This window comes from Plectropomus leopardus, chromosome 4, assembly GCF_008729295.1.
Source record: "Plectropomus leopardus isolate mb chromosome 4, YSFRI_Pleo_2.0, whole genome shotgun sequence".
NCBI classification, from domain to species: domain Eukaryota; kingdom Metazoa; phylum Chordata; class Actinopteri; order Perciformes; family Serranidae; genus Plectropomus; species Plectropomus leopardus.
Genome location: NC_056466.1, coordinates 762,577 through 781,456, shown reverse-complemented (window position 1 = coordinate 781,456; position 18,880 = coordinate 762,577). Strand labels below are relative to the sequence as shown.

Here is an 18,880-nt window from a genome sequence, read left to right as displayed (position 1 = left end):
CAACTTTCTGACATTAGAGGTTCCTCTGACGTCACGTGGTGCGCGTTCCGTTCAAAAGGGGGCGGGTCTTTCGGGCGCCGTTCTCGCACGCTGATTGGCCGCCCGCGTCGCCCCGTGAGGCCGCGGAGCGCCCCGATTGGCCCGGAGGAGTCGGAGCCGCGTGCTTGCTCGGCTCTTAGAGGCGCGAGCCTCGGAGGCGAGCATCAATCTCCATCCGTCAACAGCGGCGGGACAGAGCGCGAGCGCGGAAGAGTCACAAACGCGGTTGTTGTTTTTGTGTGTTTTCGTTTTTCTGCGTTGAAATGTTAATTTTTTTTGAGTTGTGAAACAGGTGTGAGCTGCGCGCGGAGCCGCTGAAGCTGCTTCACTTCCGCCTAAAAAACGACAAACTTTGGTTCATGTGGATATTTACGAACTCTGGATCTCTGAGATTTCACCTTAAACCGGGATTTTCGTTTAAAAAAGGAGCCTGAGGAAGGTGAGACTGCTGCCTGAATTTATGTCAGTGCTGATTCAGACTTTTTATTTTACTTTATTTTGTACATGTAACTGACGGCGATGACATCACTGAAAACATACACATATCCGGCTTTTTTTTGTTTGTTTTTTGTTTTGGACCAATTGTTTTTATTTAATTTCGACACAACTTGCGGGTTTAAGTCAAACCAATAACTGCTGTCAATATGACAAAGACAATAAAATACGAATTTGACCATTTTAAAAATATATTTTAATTTTTTATATTTTTTGAAGTATTTTTGAGGCGTTCGTAACGAGGCTGTTATCCAATTTAAAGTAGAAAAAAATAAATGCTATATGTTAAATAACACGTTTTGTAATTAGGCTAACGAAAGTCATTAACCCATTAGAACTTTAGAAAATGTGTTTGATTTATTTTAAACGCAAAGGGAGAGAAGGTGATGAGCAACATAAGACGTGGCAAAAAATAATAATAATAATAATAAAAGAATAAAAATCAGCAAGAAATGAGCCTAAGAAAATTAGGCTTGAAATTAAGCACACGAAAAAAAGGAAGGAAAGGAGAAACATATTTAAAAGAAAAGAAAATGGCAATGAAAAGTGCTGAAATACGAAAGAAAGTATGCATTTTTTCTGAAAATACAAGTACCCGAAAATAAGCACACGTAAAAAAGAAAGAAAAAATTGCGTAAAACAAAACACACAAGAAAATGACCCCAAAAAAGTGCTGAAAATCTGTTTTTTAAAAAGTTTTTTTTTTTAAATCTGTAACATAATTTTAAATGTAGCATTTTCTTGCAAAAACAAAGGGAAAGACAATATGCAACTTAAGACAAGCAGAAAAAAATATGCAAGAAATTAGTTTAAAAAATTTACGAGTAAACGCACGAAAGAAAGGAAAGAAAGAAAAAGTGCTAAAAATTTAATCATGTATACAAATATTTGTAGCACAATTTTTAACTATAATTATTATGAATATTTCTGGACATTTTTCATGTATATATATTTTGATTTTCCAGTTGAAAGAATAATTTTCAAATCTTTTTGGACATCTTTTACTTATTTATTTCTTGCGATGTTTGGGACTTTTTTTTGCCTAGTTGCTCACTGTCTTTCCCCCGCGTGCTTTCAGAAGAAATCAAGCCCATTTTGCAGGTTTAAAAGGGTTAAACAGCTTCTAAAAGGCGTGTGAACACATAAAAAGTGGTACTGATCCGGGTTTTAAATGGTTTTCCGAATATAAAATGTCATTTTTTTTAATCAGTTGGCCTTTATCTCGCTTCAGGTGTGTTTCCTGTGAGGCTGCGCGGAGCTCGCGGCCTCCTGCGCGCTGATAAAGAGCCTCTCTGTTAATTATCGCGCTGTTTAGATCTAATCTAAATTGTAATGGGCTTCATTTGCACACCGTTTTTGACGCATTTCCATTGCGTGATTCGGCTCCTTCCTGCGGTTATGGAAATAAGTCACGCTCTCTGCGGAGCCTCAGTTCAGATCCATCAGGAGGCCCGCGGCTCCTTTCTCTGCAGAAAAGCCAAATGTGAGCATTTACCTGCTAAAAGGATCCCGGTGGGTTATGGAAATTCTTATCTAAATACATTGTCTTCCACTAATACTAACACATAACAATTAGGACAGTTTTTTTAGTCAGTTTATTTGTTTAAGCTGCAAGCAAAGTGTGAATTTATGCAGAAAAAACAAATCAAAGTTGTGGATTTATCAGCCAATCGTAAAAAAAAGTTTGACCTTTTCTCACTATATATTAGGCTATAAATGTTTTCTACATGCTATGATCAGACGTTTCAATCATGCGCTTATTTTTTTCTATTTTTTAAGCATTAATTTAGGCTCATGGTGCGACACTGTAGGTTTAATAGCTTATTATGGTTTATTTAGTTACGTATTTTACAAGGCATCTTCCCATGGCAACAAAAAAAAAAACAATATAAAAGAGACCTACATTGTTAATATAAACTTTTTATTTTTAGCTTTAAAAAGTTGGTGTCTGGGCTGCCTTATTTTTTAAAGTTGATTGAATTTTAGAGGACAAGTTGAATTCTTATAAAATGAACACGACCTCTCAAATCCAGTCAACTTAAATTTTGATTTTTTTTATTTTTGTTTAACATTGTAGGCTATAAGGGACGTGCAAAAGTAGCCGAAAAGTCAGCACTATTATAAAATAAAATAAAATAAAATATTTCACATTTTAATTGTAACACATAAACACCCTCACTAGATGGAAAAAATACATGAAATAAAATAAAGCCACTCCATATAAACTACATTTTATTATTATTACAGCCAGAAAAAAAGTGAGTAAATCCAGATGCGATGAGACTTTTTCATTGCAGCAGAGATATCCAGAGGTGAGAAAAGTCTCGAGTGTTTAAACGTCATTTAAACGTGTGTCTCCGCAGGTCGATTTAATTGTGCGCTATTGAATTAATTAAACGGTAATGAAGATCCGGGTGATAAGAGGCCTGTTTAGTTGCATCCTGCAGGAAAAGCCTCGTGACTGCAGCTCTGCTTTTCTTTTCCCAATAAATAAAAGTTTGTCCTGTGAGATCACACTGAACTCTGCGACATTTCTTTACACCTTTAATTATTTCTTTTCCTGCACTGACAGCAAACTGATGTTATCTGCAAACACAGCAGAGTCCAGGCCTGCTGCCACTCTGCCTCTCATATTAATTTTTAAAAAATTCACATCTTCCTGCTCATTGTGAAGCTTTTTTTGTACCTGGATACCCCTTTTATTCACACGTTAATTGTTAAATGATTTAAAAATGAAATAAGATAGGTGCAGCTGCAGATCAATTCAATAAAAGACAGCATGTGTTTTGTTTAACGTCTTTTATTGAAGTTCAAATCCTCCAGCTATTTTCTATCAGATCAGTAAATCCGTAAATTAGTCTGAGGATTATTATCTGCATTCACTGTGTCGTGAAATCACTTTGTTGGGGATTTTAAGCTAAATGTTAAACGCCCCAAAATAATGTAAAAACGATAAAAGTTTTTTATGCAATCAGAGCGATAATTTACATTTTCTGATTGTGTGTGTTTGTGTTTTACTGCTTTAAAAAAGCATGCACGTTAGAGATTTTATCAAAGCTAAATGAAGTGACATGTCTTTGGCCTGTGATATCAAGTGTTGGAAAAGTGTGGTTTTAAATCAGATTTTTAGGAGTTTCTTGTGTTGTTTCGAGTGTTTAAAGTTCAAAGCTCATAGGAAATGTGGGGCGTTTATTTCTGCATTTGGAAAATAAACGTTGCATTGCTTTAAGTGACGAATATGGGTTTGTTTTAAGTTTTATAATGCATTAATACGGGTATCCAGCTATTAAATGATCTTTTTTTAGACTCACCGGCTTCTCTCTCTCTTTCACGCAGGATCAGACCTTCACACCGGGGACCTGCGCACCTGAGCACCGGGAGACCTGCAGCTTTCCGTCCGTCCAGACTCCGGTCTCCCCTCCGCGCCTCTAGCATGATGTCTTATCTCAAACAGGCCCCGTACGGGATGAACGGACTGGGCCTGAGCGGAGCCGCCATGGACCTGCTGCACCCGTCGGTGGGATACCCGGGTACGGACCACACACGCACGCACGCACGCACGCACGCACACATACACACACACACACACACACACACCGGCTTTACAGGACCAAACATTAAAAAGAATAAATAAATAGAATAAAAGTACAACTTTACATGATAATAACGGTAATATTCTTATAATATTCATGCAAACTTGTAGTTTTACTGTAATATTTCTATAATGTTCAGCATTTTCTTCTTTTTTTTAAAAAAAATCTTATTTTATGTGTTGCTCGAGTCAGTGATCAAAATGAAGATTTTTAGCTTCTCTTATATTTCTTAAAAAAGTCACATATTTTTGAAAGTTCATCACTCATGTTGTGTAGCTAAAAACGAATAAAATACATTAAAGTCTGAAACTGACGTAAAACTTGTATAAAGTTATACTGATGTTTCCTGGTGTTTTATAGGCCAGATATGTTTTACTTTGCATGGTCGAAATTTAAAAAAAACTGAAAAAAGATTCAATTACTGTGTGAAAACTTGGTTGTATACATATATGTAAAATATGTGTGATATTAAACTTTAATTCTGCACTTTTGATTCATTTGAAGCCGTGATAAAGTTGCATTTTGTAATATTTTTTGTGCGTAAAATTCGTCAGTGACTTTTGTCTCGGTGAAAAATACTCCTGTATCGAAATATACGTATTTTTTAAGTATAAAACGTTTTTATAAACTAGAAAAATATCGAAATAGGTGCCGAAACTAGACGTGTGAAAAATGATTAATCACAAGCGACGAATTAATGAAGACAAGACACAAAGCAGGAAGTGCAATGATCGAAAAACTGCTTTTAGGCGCGGACAGATCTCCGTCAGACACGTGAATTATAACTTTCTGAATGATCTAAAAGTCTTCTTTCACATTCTTGGACAGAGGAACTAATTTCTTTTTCTCCTTCCAGGAAACCCGCGGAAGCAGCGGCGGGAGCGGACCACCTTCACCCGGACGCAGCTGGACATCCTGGAGTCTCTGTTCGCCAAGACGCGCTACCCGGACATCTTCATGAGGGAGGAGGTGGCGCTGAAAATCAACCTGCCGGAGTCCAGAGTACAGGTCAGAGAGTCACTGCGGCCGCTTCCTGTGGGACATTATTAACCCTTTAAAACCTGCGCGATCTGTCTGGAGTTCTTAAAAAAAAACAAAAAAACATGGCAAGAAGGCAATGAGCAACTTAAGAAGGAAGAAATTAATAAAATGTGACAAGAAAAAAGACCTTTTAAAGGAAAAATGTCCAGAAAACTACGTTCATAATTATTATAATTCTATATTCACAGGAAAAATGTATATGTTGCTCATCACTTTCTCTCCTTGTTTTTGCAAAACAAATAACTCAAATTGCTTAAATTTTAAAGGGTTCATGTGTTTCGTTAGCCTATTTGCAAAGCTATTTCAGAGACAAAACAAATTATTTATTTTGAAATCTGGACTAAAAGTGCAAGAAAAGTATACTGAAAATTAGGGGGGAAGCAGGGAAATGACCTTAAAAAACAGCATAAAAATCAGAATGACTGTAAAATAATTTAAAATTTATAATTATAATCAGAAGTCTAGTTATCTAGATTGTTATACTTTTTTCTTTAAATTAAATCTACTAATTTCTTGCAATTTACAAGACGTTTCTTGCCAAGATATTCACTGTTTTTTTCACTTTTTTCTAAAAAAATCAAACCAATTTGCTCAAGTTTCGAATGTTTAAAAACTTGTGAAATACTTATTTAACAGCGTACTATACTATGACATTTTTATCATTTTTGAAAAACAGTGTATTACAACTTTTTTATGATTTGAATAACACTGAACTGACTTTTTTTATGAGTTTTTGAACGACATGCTATACTATGACGTTTTTTTTGTTTTTTTTAAACAACACGCAGTTGTTGAAAAGTGATCCAGGTTTCATGGGGTTAAATATGCAACTTTTAACTTCATTTAAAGTAAAATATTAACTTTAAGAGTCTAATTCGGTAGATTTAAGTGCTGTTTCCTTCAGCTTTAATCTGCTGAGCTTTATCATTGCATCAAGTGCTTTTAGTGCAGAAGTGTAAAACTTTTCCAGTAAGTTTGGCGTTAAAATAAGAGACAATAAAGCAAAGAATGCAGGAAATTTTGAGGTCACAGCAGAAAACGCTCAGAGCTCAAGTTCCCTGGAAGCTGATAGTTTGATGATCCGCGGTTACTTAAAAAAAACTCTGGCTGTGTTTGTCCTGCGAGCTCAGAAAGGTCTGCAGCCTCTGAGTTTCACCTCAGGCCTCTGCACGTTCAGCTGCAGAAAAGTTGAGCTATTATTGATCAAGTAGAGACAAGTCTTGAATCAAAGGGGAGACTTTGTCTCCGGTGGAGTGAAGGACCAGCTTTTGATGCGCTGAGCTTTCTTTAGAAAAGGCCGTGAGAGGGTTTCCAGCCCCGGCTTTAGCGGCCCTCTGCCGGGCTTAACGCTGCAATTATGGCTGCAGCCTCTCTGCTTTCTGCTGCTGACGGGCTGCTTCAACTCTGACAGGCACACGCATCACTGTTTATCACTACCAGGGAGGTGGCTGTTGTTATTTTATTTTATTTTTTTAACAATTTAACCCTGTGAATCCTGTACAAATCAACTTATTTTATTTTATTTTATTTTATTTTAAATTAGAGACAAGTCTTGAATCAAAGGGGAGACTTTGTCTCCGGTGGAGTGAAGGACCAGCTTTTGATGCGCTGAGCTTTCTTTAGAAAAGGCCGTGAGAGGGTTTCCAGCCCCGGCTTTAGCGGCCCCCCGCCGGGCTTAACGCTGCAATTATGGCTGCAGCCTCTCTGCTTTCTGCTGCTGACGGGCTGCTTCAACTCTGACAGGCACACGCATCACTGTTTATCACTACCAGGGAGGTGGCTGTTGTTATTTTATTTTATTTTTTTAACAATTTAACCCTGTGAATCCTCTGCACGTTCAGCTGCAGAAAAGTTGAGCTATTATTGATCAAGTAGAGACAAGTCTTGAATCAAAGGGGAGACTTTGTCTCCGGTGGAGTGAAGGATTTATTTTATTTTATTCATTTATTTGATTTTTTTTTTTTTTTTCAAAAACATGGGAGGACATTATGAGTTACAAGAAAATTACCTGAAATTTACCAAAAACTGGAAAATTAAATGAAATGAAAAAAAAGATTCTGTCAAATATTTTTAAATTTATAATTATAATCAGAAATGAAATTCTCTTGAAAACTTTCCCCAGCTTTTAAAAAAAATGCCAAATTTACAAATTGTCTTTCTTTCCGAGACACTACTCACTTTTCTGTTTTCAGAAAAAAACAAACCAAGTTGCTCAAGTTTCAAATGTTCAAATACTTGTGAAAGGCGACATTATGCAGCGCAAGAAAAGTGATGTCGATCCAAGTTTCAGAGGGTTAAACGTTGCTGAAACACGCCCACTCAAATCCTTTGCTTTGGTATGAAAACAGTCGGTTTCCAATGTTATTTCAACAAAGATCAACCTGTCAGATTTTGCAGTGTACTTGTACTTGAGTTTATTATTGTATTGTCATTTTATTTATATTTCTGCTGCACTGAAGTTCAGCTACCAGGTAGATTTAATAGACAAAGCCTGTTTCTCTCCTAACATGTTTTCAGAAACACATTTTTATTGTTATTTCTTTGTCTTTAAATGACAGATCTATCCTGTGCGTTATATTTTAGTGTCCTGTTTAGCTGTAATGTCGAGAGTTTGTGAACATGACGCGGGCGCCGTACTGCTTCTCTTAAAAAAACAAACAGATGAAACAGTAAAACGAAGCAGCGCTGATCAAATATAAAACAATATTTTGTTGCTGAATTGTCTTTTTCTCTCCTCAGAAACATGTTTTAGTTCACAGTTTAACTGGAATACGAGATTTGGCCAGCTGCTGTTGTTTCATACAGTCACACTGCGTCACCCACCAGCGGGAGTGGTTATTGGTCTGGTGTGGTGCAATGCATTCTGGTAGTTGTAGTTTTTCAACTCCTTTTTTTCCTGTTTTTTTTCTGGTCATGTAGCACCAATTTCAAAAGTATTTGCGTCTTTCTGCTGCAGAAACAGACTAGTTTTATTTGACCATTTGAGACCTCAGCAAAGTATTTTTTTTTTTTTTAAAAAAAGGGGGGGGGGGGGTCATGACCAGCTTGGCAGGAAATGTCCAATAAATTGCAAGAAATTACCTAAAAATAAGTTCTAGAGAATTAAAAACAAAAAATGGGGAAAATACCCAGAAAACTATATTAAGAATTATTCTAATTTTATATTTAAAATGATGTTACAGGGAAAAAATAGAATTATAAAATAAATACTTTTTAAGTTTTAGCTTTTTTTTCTTCCTTTTTTTCAGATAATTTTCTCAGAACTATTTTACTAATTTTTCTGCATATTTTTGGGCCGTATCTTGTTGAGCTGCTTGTTGCCTTCTTCCCTTTTTTTCGAAAGTCAGGACTCGGACTCGGAGCAGGTGCAGAGCGCTAAAGTCCAGTTCAGTCGGACTAACGTTTTTTTTAAAAGTCCAATAATTTGACTTTTTCTGTCCTCGTGTAAACGCGCTGACTGATGTGATTCTGCGGCCGTTAAGCGGCGAGTCAGTGGATGAACTGCAGCCAGCGGTGGAGGTCAAAGGTCGCAGCCTCGGCTCCGGATCACGTTAGAGTGAAGGTGTTTAGTTCCTGTCAGCTCCGTCGGGTGTTTTTTTTTTGGTTTGTGAGCGTGCCGGCGTTTGACGCTGACCTTTTGACCTCTCCTCCTTCCTCAGGTGTGGTTTAAGAACAGGCGGGCCAAATGTCGGCAGCAGCAGCAGAGCAGCAGCAGCGCCAAGGTCAAACCAATGAAGAAGAAGTCGTCCCCGACCAGAGAGAGCACCGGCTCGGAGAGCAGCGGCCAGTTCACCCCGCCCGCCGTGTCCAGCTCCTCCTCCACCTCCTCCTCCTCGTCCTCGTCCTCCTCCTCCGTGTCCTCAGGCCTCGGCGCTCCCGGTCTCATCAGCACCTCTACCTCCGTCACCGCCCCGGTGTCCTCCATCTGGAGCCCGGCGCCCATCTCCCCGGCCCCGGCTCCACCCACGCTGCCCGACCCCGCCGCCCCCACCAGCGCCTCCTGCATGCAGCGCTCCGTGTCGTCCTCCAGCACCGGGGGGACGCCCTCCTACCCGGTGTCGTACAGCCAAACGGCGGCGGCGTACAGCCAGGGTTATCCGGCCTCGGCGTCGGGTTCTTATTTCGGCGGCGTGGAGTGCGGCTCGTACCTGGCGCCCATGCACTCCCACCACCACCCGCACCACCCGCACCAGCTCAGCCCCATGACCGGCAGCTCCATGTCGGGACACCCGCACCACCACATCGGGCAGACGTCGGGGCACCACCACCATCACCACCACCCGTCGCACCACCACCAGGCGTACAGCGCGCCCGGCCTCGCCTTCAACTCCACAGATTGTCTGGATTACAAAGAGCAGACGGCGGCGTCGGCGTGGAAACTCAACTTCAACGCCTCCGACTGTTTGGACTACAAAGACCAGGCGTCGTGGCGTTTCCAAGTGCTGTGACTCCTCGCGTTTCTCTTCTTCTCTGCTCACAAAGAAGTATTCCTTTTGTCGTTGGTGGTTTATTTTTTGAAGATCCTTTAAAACTGATCGTAGAGACGTTTTAAGAAAGTTTATTTGTGAGCAAACTTAAAAAGCGTCGGCTCTGTCGTCGTCGCCGTCAGCGGATCGGCTTGTCCAGGATTATTTTTCTACTCCGAGAGACACATTTGCAACTCTTGAAGGCCTTTAAAAGCAAAATTTGAGCGGAAGCTGCAGGATCGTGGGATCGTCTCAGCCGATTCACTTCAGCTTGATTTGGATTATTCTTTAACGAAACAACATGACAAAAATCAGAAATTAGACTCTTGAGTGGGCTTTTCCTAAAACTTTTGATCAAAAACATGATGCTGCTATGATTTTCAGGTCGCTGATGTTCATTTGTCTGATTTTCGACAGGCTTGGGCGGTGTCTCATTTTTTCATACTTTACTGAAGTTTAACCGGAGTATGACTGCGCTACTTATTTTCAGCTTTTCAGACTAATAAATACACAAAAAACCCTTAAAATGTTCAGAAAAGTAATATTCTCACACCTGTTTTCCTTACTAAACAGAGAAATGCAACTGAACACCTTCTGAATTCAACTGAGACTGATGAAGTTTAACTCATAAAACGCACTTCATTTAAACGCAACAGAAACAAAAAAAATCACCCAAACCATCTTGGTTAGTAATATAGTCAGTAAGTCCACGGTTCCAACAATCACCAGCTCCGGTTTGGTCGAAATTAATCCTTAATTCACCGAGTTAGATGTAAAAAACACGTTGTTATTCTTCAGTCTCGCTCTGCCTGCTGGCCACCGGCTGTTTACAGTCCTGTAACGTCTCCCTCCACCACCAGGTGTCGCTGTGTGTTTCAGCTCAGCTGCCTGTTTCACAAGAACAGACCCGAGACGGAGCTCTGGTGGTCCGTGCTGTGCACTACATACAATGAGTTTAACCCTTTGCAACCTGGGCAAATTGGCTTGATCTCTTTCAAAAACAGGACGAAGGCAATGAACATCCTAAAAAGAAATGACCCAAAAATTAGCGAGAAATTAGCAAAAAGTACAAGATTACCTGAAAATTAGCAACAAAAAAAAGAATTAGGAAGGTTAAAAACAAATAAATAAAAAACAAGGAATTGAACTTTAAAAACTGTTTAAAAATTACTATAATTCTGTAAAATAATTCTAAATATATAATTCTGATCATTTAAAACAAAAAAATTTAAATTGACTGATTTCTCGCAAATTGTGAGATATTTCTTTTTTAAGTTTCTTATTGCCTTTAATTCACTTGTTTAGTTTAGTTTAGTTTAGTTTAGTTTAGTTTAGTTTAAGAGGTCAAGAAGCAAGAGCCTTTTACAAATGGTCCCCAATATTAAAACAAACCAAAGCAAACCAAAAATATTAAGAAAATACAAAAACAAAACAAACAAACAAACAAACACCCCTAAATTACCATTTTACAGAAACACAAACAAAAGATAAATGAAAGCAAAGAGTGAACAGCAAACATTAAACATCAATTCAATAAAAAAAGAAGTATATAGAAATTGATACGAAGGAATAAAATCAAATATTTTTATATATACAGACGTCTGTTTCTGAAAGAAGTCAAACGAGTGCGCTCAGAGTTCAGAGTTTTAAATGTGTTAAAGTGACGTGAATGCAGCATAAGAATACAGGTGGTAATCCAGGTTTTAAGGGGTTAATAGAGAGAGGAGCGTCTTTATTTATGACTGTATTGAAAATTAAAACCTTGATGATTTCTAAACGGACCGTTTCACCGTGACACTGCCCAAGCCTCGTTCCCAGCGTGAATCCTGCTCTGAACTGGCGGTCCGGCCTGTGGGGTCATGAGTGTATTTTGGAGATTAAATTGCAGCACTTGTTTATAAAGTGAAAGATTTTTGCTATTTGTTCTTTGCAGAGGAAAAAAAAAATATTAAAAAATGTGAAATTAGACACGTAATGTCAGTATTCCATTGAAATTAGAAAGATGTACATTCGTGTCTTTATAATAAAGTCTTGTTAAAACATGACAAGTCCACAGAAAAGTTTATTTGTCTCTTCAGCAGAAAGAGTTTCCAACACGAAATAATCCCAGAGCGGATACGACCGAACTGGTTTAACTGGTCCGAAGTGTGAACAGTGCCACTTTAACAGCTGTTTGATCATTATTAATTATTAACGGTTGCTCTGATCTGCAGGTTAAAGTCGGCGGTTTGGATGCAGCGTCACGTGTGATTGGTTGTGCTTTGATTCGTTAATAACCGATTGTGTTTTTAACCTTTATTCACGGCGGGAAGCTTCACCGAGAGGCTGCGTTCACACCTGGAAAGTTTGGAAACAGTCGGATTTGCTGCAGACTGAGCGGCTCCGTCGCTGCAGTTTGAGGATTTAAATGCTCGAGTCACACTGACGGTTTTCTGTAAAATCAAGTTTCATTAGGATCGTGAAAATAAAACGTAAATGAACGTGAATTTTTCACAGTTTAACTTTGTCGAACTTTGACGTTTGTGACCGACAGCCGACCGTCTTTACTCGGCTGACGTCTGAAGGAAAAGAGTCCAAAAAAGAGGAAGATATTGTGGTTTAACAGCTTCATGTTACATTTTATTTAACGTCCTCAGTCAGTTTTTAACCCTTTAAAATCACAGTCGATGTTGGTCTTCTTGTGCTGCATTCAGACGCCTTTTTGAATCTGTTTAACCCTTTGAAACTGGTTTGATTTCTTTGTAAAAACGTGGGAGAAACAGCAGTGAGCAGCTTAGCAAGAAATGTCCAAAAAATTTTAAAAAGTCGACAACAAGGATATCAGATTTCTATTATTTTTATTTTTATTTTTTGAATGGGGTCATTTAAAAAAAAAAAAAAAAAAGGAAAAATTTCCAGATAAATAAATACATATTTTATAAATTAATTAATTAAATATTAATTATTATTCTTATTATTTTAAATTCTGTTACAAAAAAAATGTGCATATCATTTTTTAAATTTTCAGCACATTTTTGCATCATTTCTTGTTTTTTTTCTTTTTTTTCTTATTTCCATGTTATTTCCTGTAAATTTCTTGTAGTGACTTAAGTTGCTCGTTATTATCTCCCTATGTTTTTTTTCGTTTTCAAGAAATCAAACCAATTCGGTCAAGTTTCAAAGGGTTAAGCTGCTCCACAATAGCAACCGTTAGACCCGAATCATCGCGTCTGTTTTATCACTTCTGGGTAGAATTTGGGTTCAATTTAATGACGCTGATATCAAGAGAAAACAGTGAAGTCTGGTTGTTTTTGGGGCTGCTGGTGACAATAAAGAGCAGAGAAACGATCAGGTTTTTCAGATTTCCATCTGCGAAGATCAAACATGCTCAAAGACGCCTCCGGACTCCGAACATCGAGGAGATTTGGGAAAATCTGAGGCTTTTCGGAGAGGCAGGAGCTGGGAAAACCCTTCGGCCTGTGAGAAGCATTTTGTGACGTTTTATGTCTTATTTTACTTTCGTGAAGGTTTGGTGGCGTTGTGTCAGTTGCGTTAACGATAGGCTCAGTTTTTAAATAAATATGAGTTGGAAAAAAGACACTAGGATTTTAAAAATCGGTGTTTGTGCTTTAAATGTGTGTTCACGCCACGAAGTTACAAAAAAAACAACGCACACAAAATAAGCACAGTGACAATATACGTCTCTCTGCATGGACCGCAGTTAACATTAACACCATATTACACTGAACATCATCAAACGTTTGAAGTTTAATATGTTAATATTAAAAAAGTTTCTTCCCATTGACCAAACATTTATGACGTCAGGTCATCAACTGGTGTTATAAAATAACGTTGTTTTTATTATTATTATTTTATAACTCAGCAACTCAGGAATCATCAGAATTTCCTAACTGCCCCGTTCATGTGCTCGTAATTTGTAGGTAAATACGATATTTTTGGTAAGGAGGGACTTTTTTATTAATTCACAAATTAAATATAATTTTTGTATTTTGGAAAGTTTAACATGGTATTAATGTTAACTGCTGTCCATGTAGAGCGGCCTAGATAAAACACAAAAATATACAAAAAAATCTAACAATATATACAAATATAAACAAACTGTAAACAGCTATCAAACTCTTGTTCACAGTTTATTTATATTTTTAAATATTATTTTATTTATTTTTTTTATTTTTTTCAGCATTAAAACGCAGTCCGTCTTCTCCGTAGCTTCCATGTTGTTTTCACTTTACAGCCTCAAAGCTCAGAAACAGAAGAAACGACTTCACAACTTGGAAACTACGACCTTCCGACATCACTTGAACGCAGCATCGGAATTTTTGGGAAAGACACTGAACCTCAAACTGAGAGGTGACACTTCGTACGGCCGCCAACATCAGGACGACGACGCACGCCGGCGCCATCTTTATGTAGAATTAGGACAATTAATCGTAAAGTGCGGAGAACAAAACCCAACGTCTGCAGGACGTCCTGATGTTAACGAAATTCTAACCTCGTAGACATTTAAAAACGCACAACCGTTAAACCGGTCATTTTTGTTCAGACCAAAATTTTACAGTTGTGCGATACGAGAGCCTGACGTCTTTCTGACGTTATTTTGACACCAGATGCCTGAAGGGACGGCAAACCATGGCATAAAATCATAACAGCAAAAATAAAATAAATAAATAAATACAATAAAATAAAATAAAAATAAATTAATTAATTAAATGAAAGTTAAATTACATTAGATAAAAAAAAATAAATTGAATAAAATAAAATAAAACAAAATAAAGTTAAAATAAAATAAAAATAAAATACACAAAGGCGGTTTAAACAATCAAAATCACTATCACAATATTCCAGATTTTCTGATCTGACTGTGGTTTAGTGTTGTTTTTTCTTGGACCTAACAGGCCTCCGTAGCTTTGATTTCCCTGAGCGCTCGTTACTCTCATCACAGAAAAACATAATGAGCAACCCAATGAGAAATGTCCTGAAAAATGGGAAAAAAATAAAGGGGTGAGAAGAAAGAGATTATTTTTTTAAATGTCCATAAAACTATATTTAGGATTCTCTGAATTATATATTTTGAAATAATTTGCAGAATAAAGGGTTTTCTTTCTTTTTTTCATTGATTTTTTAATCTATTTCTTTCTTTCTTTCTTTCTTTTTCTTTCTCATTTTCTCACAATTTCTTGCAACTTTTTACTAAAAAAAATAAAAAAGTAAAAGGTGACAATGAAATTGTCTAAAAATTAGCTGTGGGGGATTATTACATTTTTATTATTTATTTTTTTAAACTTGGGGAAAATGTCTATAAAGTATATTAAGAATTCTCTAAATTACATATTTGAAATAATTTACAGAAAAACTTTCTTGAGGTAATTTCCTTTTTTTCTTTGTTTGTTATCGATTGTTTTTATTTATTTATTGGTGATTTTCTCATAAATTTCTTGTAACTTTTTACTATTTTTCCGTTATTTTTGGGCCCATTTCCTGTCAGGTTTCTCCTTCTTCCCACGCTTTTGACTGAAATCAAGTGACTTTGCTCGGGTCTTTAAGGGGTTAAGTCCTTCTGCAAATCTTGAAAATATGACGAAGGAAGTTTCGGTATTTAAAGAAGAGGGACGTTCACTGTCCTGTACTTGCAAAAAAACGATTTTATTAAATGAAATAACAGTGAAACGTTTCGGTGCAGTGGACCTTCATCAGGTAAAATCGCAGTATTTCAAAAATAAAATAAAACTATTATTTGTAGCGATTTGCTGCGTGTCCCGGCGCGTGGCGGCAGTTTAAATGTCGTCTCTGGCGAACGTCCAAACAGCGTGTCAGTAATCGGACCCCTCCTCCTCGCCGCCGCACAGGTTAGCAAACATGTACGCTGGCGTCCCCGCTGTTTGTTTGGCCGTGTCGACAGTAATGTACGACTCATTTGATCCAAGGAAAAAAGGCACGAATCACGATTTTAATTAACACCCGTCCCGCTTCCTCGCGGCGTCCCTCCGGCAGCTGGACAAACAGTTTTTCGGTAAACATGGCGCCCGGGACGTGTGTTTGCCCGCTCTGCGTCCTGCTGGGTTTCACCGCGCAGCGTGCAAACACGAGCCGGGATTTACCACGTTGGGACAAACTAATCTTCAGGACACGTTCAGAGACAGAGGACGCCCCTCTCCGAACAGCTGCTCTGGATGTCTCATTATCCCGCCGCCTCTCCCCCGGGGGGACGCAACCTTTATTCCCCGTCTTTGTCGTGACAAAGTGACTCGGCTTTTTGGCTTCTTACTTTTCCACTGACAGAAACACTTTGTCTTCTCAGGGGGATCGCCTCACTTTTTCTTGACGAGGCCGCCCTCAGAGGACATCAAAGTGTCCTCTGGAGTGCTCCTGAAGACGCGGCGCTGCGTCCTCAGAATAAATGATTCACGCAGGATGTGGCGGCGAACAAAGCAGCTTCCTGCTGAATGTGGACCTGCTGATGGAGCTGAACCGTGACGGCGGTCTGGAAGTTCGAGAGGAAGACGAGGTCAGTGTCTCATTAGCAGTTTGTAAAGAAAAGGTCTTTAACTCTTTATTGTGTCCACAGGGACGGAAAAAAAAGTGTCCTCATGATGAAACTAGAATTAACTGTTTGTTTCAGCACATCAAGTTTTTCTTACAGTTTCCATCCATACCGGTGAAAACACGGATGTTTCGTACACGGAAAGTCTCTACAATCAGCGCAGATTACAGATTAACGTCACCGTTATGGACAGAAAAAATGACTTTGTCACGGTTGACCTTTGACCTTTCGTATATAAAATGTCATCACTTCTTTATCATATCCAATATGACATTTGTGAGAAATTTTATTGTGTCATTTTTTGGGTTATTGGCCAAAAACACGTTTTATGAAGTCACCTTGACCTTTGTCCTTGACCTTTGACCACTTGATTCCAATCAGTTCTTCATTCTTGTTTCCGAGTGGATGTTTGTGCAAAAAAATTTAAGGCTTTCCTCAGATTTTGCAGTCATGAAAATGAGATCAAGGTCACAGTGACCTAGGCCTTTTAAACACCAAAAACTAACCCGTTAAATCTGAAGTCCAATTGAACATTTGTGCCAAAATTGAGGAAATTCCTTCCCAGTGTCCTTCATGTTCACAAGAATGAGGCAGATGAGGTCACGGTGACCTTGATCTTTGACCTTTGGCCACCAAAACCCACTGAAATCATCCTTTAGTTCAAATTGTGGTGTGTGCCAAATTTGAGGAAACTCCCTCAATGAGACGGATGCAAGGTCACAGTGACCTTGACCTTTAAACACCAAAATCTAATCAGTTCATTTTTAAGTCCAAGTGCACGTTTGTGCCAAATTTGAGTGTTTTTGAGATATCACATTCACAAGAATGAGGCAGATGGGTCACAGTGACCTTGATCTTTGACTTATGGCCACCAAAACCTATTCAGTTCGTCCTTGAGTCCAAGTGGCAGTTAGAGGAAACTCCCTCAAGGCCACCTTCAGATATTGCATTCATGAAAATGAGATAGTAGCAAGGTCACACTGACCTTGACCTTGAAACACTAAATCTAAGCACTTCATCTGTGAGTCCAAATGAATATTTAGACTAAATTTGAAGAAATTCCTTCAGCCTTTTGAAGTTTTGCAAAATGTGAGGTCACAGTGATCTTGATCTTTGACCGATGACCACCAAAATGTAATCCGCTCATCACTGAGTCAAAGTGAACATTTGTATTAAAATTGAAGAAATTTCCTCAAGGTGTTCTCAAAATATGGTGTTTACAAGAATGTGACGGTAGAAAACCCGAAAACGATCACAGCTGGTACGGAGGCATAGAAAATACTTCAAGGTGTTCTTGAGATATCGGGTTCACAACAAGGCTAGGGACAGGGTCAAAGTGACCTTGACCTTTGACCAACAAAATCTAATCAGCTCATCTGTTTGTTCCAAATTTAAAGAAATTACCTCAAAGCATTTTTGAGAAATCGCATTCAGAAGAATCAGACAAGTGTAAGGACACTTGACCTAATCACCTTGACCTTACACTTGACCTAATCAGATCATTGTTTAGACCAAGTGGATGTAAAATTTGAAGAAAACCTTTGACCTTTGACCTATGGCTACCGAAATGTAATCAGCTTTGTCATTGAGTCAAAGTGGTCGTTTGTGCTAAATTTGTAGAAATTCCCTCAACGTGTTTTTTACATATCGCGCTTACAAGAACGGGACGGACAAAAACCCCAAAAACATAAAGCCTCTGGCCTCGACTGAGTCTGACTCAGAGGCATAAAATCAATTTAAGATGTAATTCTGTCTTTTCTGTCTTTTCTGTCTCCGTCTACAGCAGTGTCTTTGTCACATCGTGTCATACAGACAAAATCCAACATTTTATGTGTTAACACGGTGTAAAATGTAAATGACAGTGAGGTTTTCTGGTTTTATTTTGTTACTATAGACGTCCAGGGTTTTTTTTTGTTGTTGTTGTTTTTGTCATATTTATGTGTCCTCATCTGTCCTCGCCGCTGTGAGTAAAACTCGCACAGCGGTGACGCTTCAGCAGAAGTTAGAAGAAGAAATAAAACAAACAATCGTGCCGTTAGAAGTGGGTAAAAAGCCAAAAGATGCTCTCTGATTTTGAAGACTTCCAGCATCTCTGTGTGTATAGTTTCATATGGAAATCCCTTTAGCACGGCGGGTAAATAGATTACGATACAGTGAGGGATTAGGGACAGCCTCGCCGCTGGCCCACTAATCCCGAGCGCAGACTGTCAACAGCCCTGACATGTCCGGGACTCCTTCTGCACAAAATGGCTCCTCGACTGTTTAAGAAGCCAATCTAGAGACACGCACACCCCCGCCTCCTCCTCCACCTCCTCCTGCACCTCCTCCTCCAACATGAATATTCCTATCAGGGCTGTCAGCGACGGGAAAGACAATGACGTTCGTCTTCAAAGGGGAGATTAGATGGTGCACGAGACAAAACCAGACTCTTTGAAGAGATTTCGCTCACATTCCACAAACTTTTTTGGGCCGTACGGGAAAAAGTTTCCGAAACTTCTGTCAGACTTTGAGTTTACGAAGCACTCTGGTGCTCGCACGTTTTGTCCCGTTGTGTCTTTAGATTCACAGAGTTTTGGGTTGGATCAAATTTAAAACTGACGTCTTTGCTGATGTTGTTCTGTAGTTTTGTGTTTTTTTATGACATTTAAGCCAAAATGCAGTTTTTCCTACAGAATCAGGGCAGAAAAATGTCTCCATTCATTTCG

At 38.6% G+C, this 18,880-nt stretch overlaps 1 protein-coding gene across 1 annotated transcript; it reads left to right on the top strand.

The window, feature by feature from the left end:
* The first annotated feature begins 238 nt into the window (after positions 1-238).
* LOC121942208 (homeobox protein OTX1 B-like) lies at positions 239-10,624 on the top strand. Its single transcript, XM_042485348.1, has 4 exons — positions 239-478; positions 3,871-4,064; positions 4,984-5,135; positions 8,828-10,624. The coding sequence occupies exons 2-4, from the start codon at positions 3,968-3,970 to the stop codon at positions 9,614-9,616; spliced, it is 1,038 nt and encodes a 345-aa protein (XP_042341282.1). The 5' UTR covers positions 239-478; positions 3,871-3,967; the 3' UTR covers positions 9,617-10,624.
* The last annotated feature ends 8,256 nt before the right edge of the window (positions 10,625-18,880 follow it).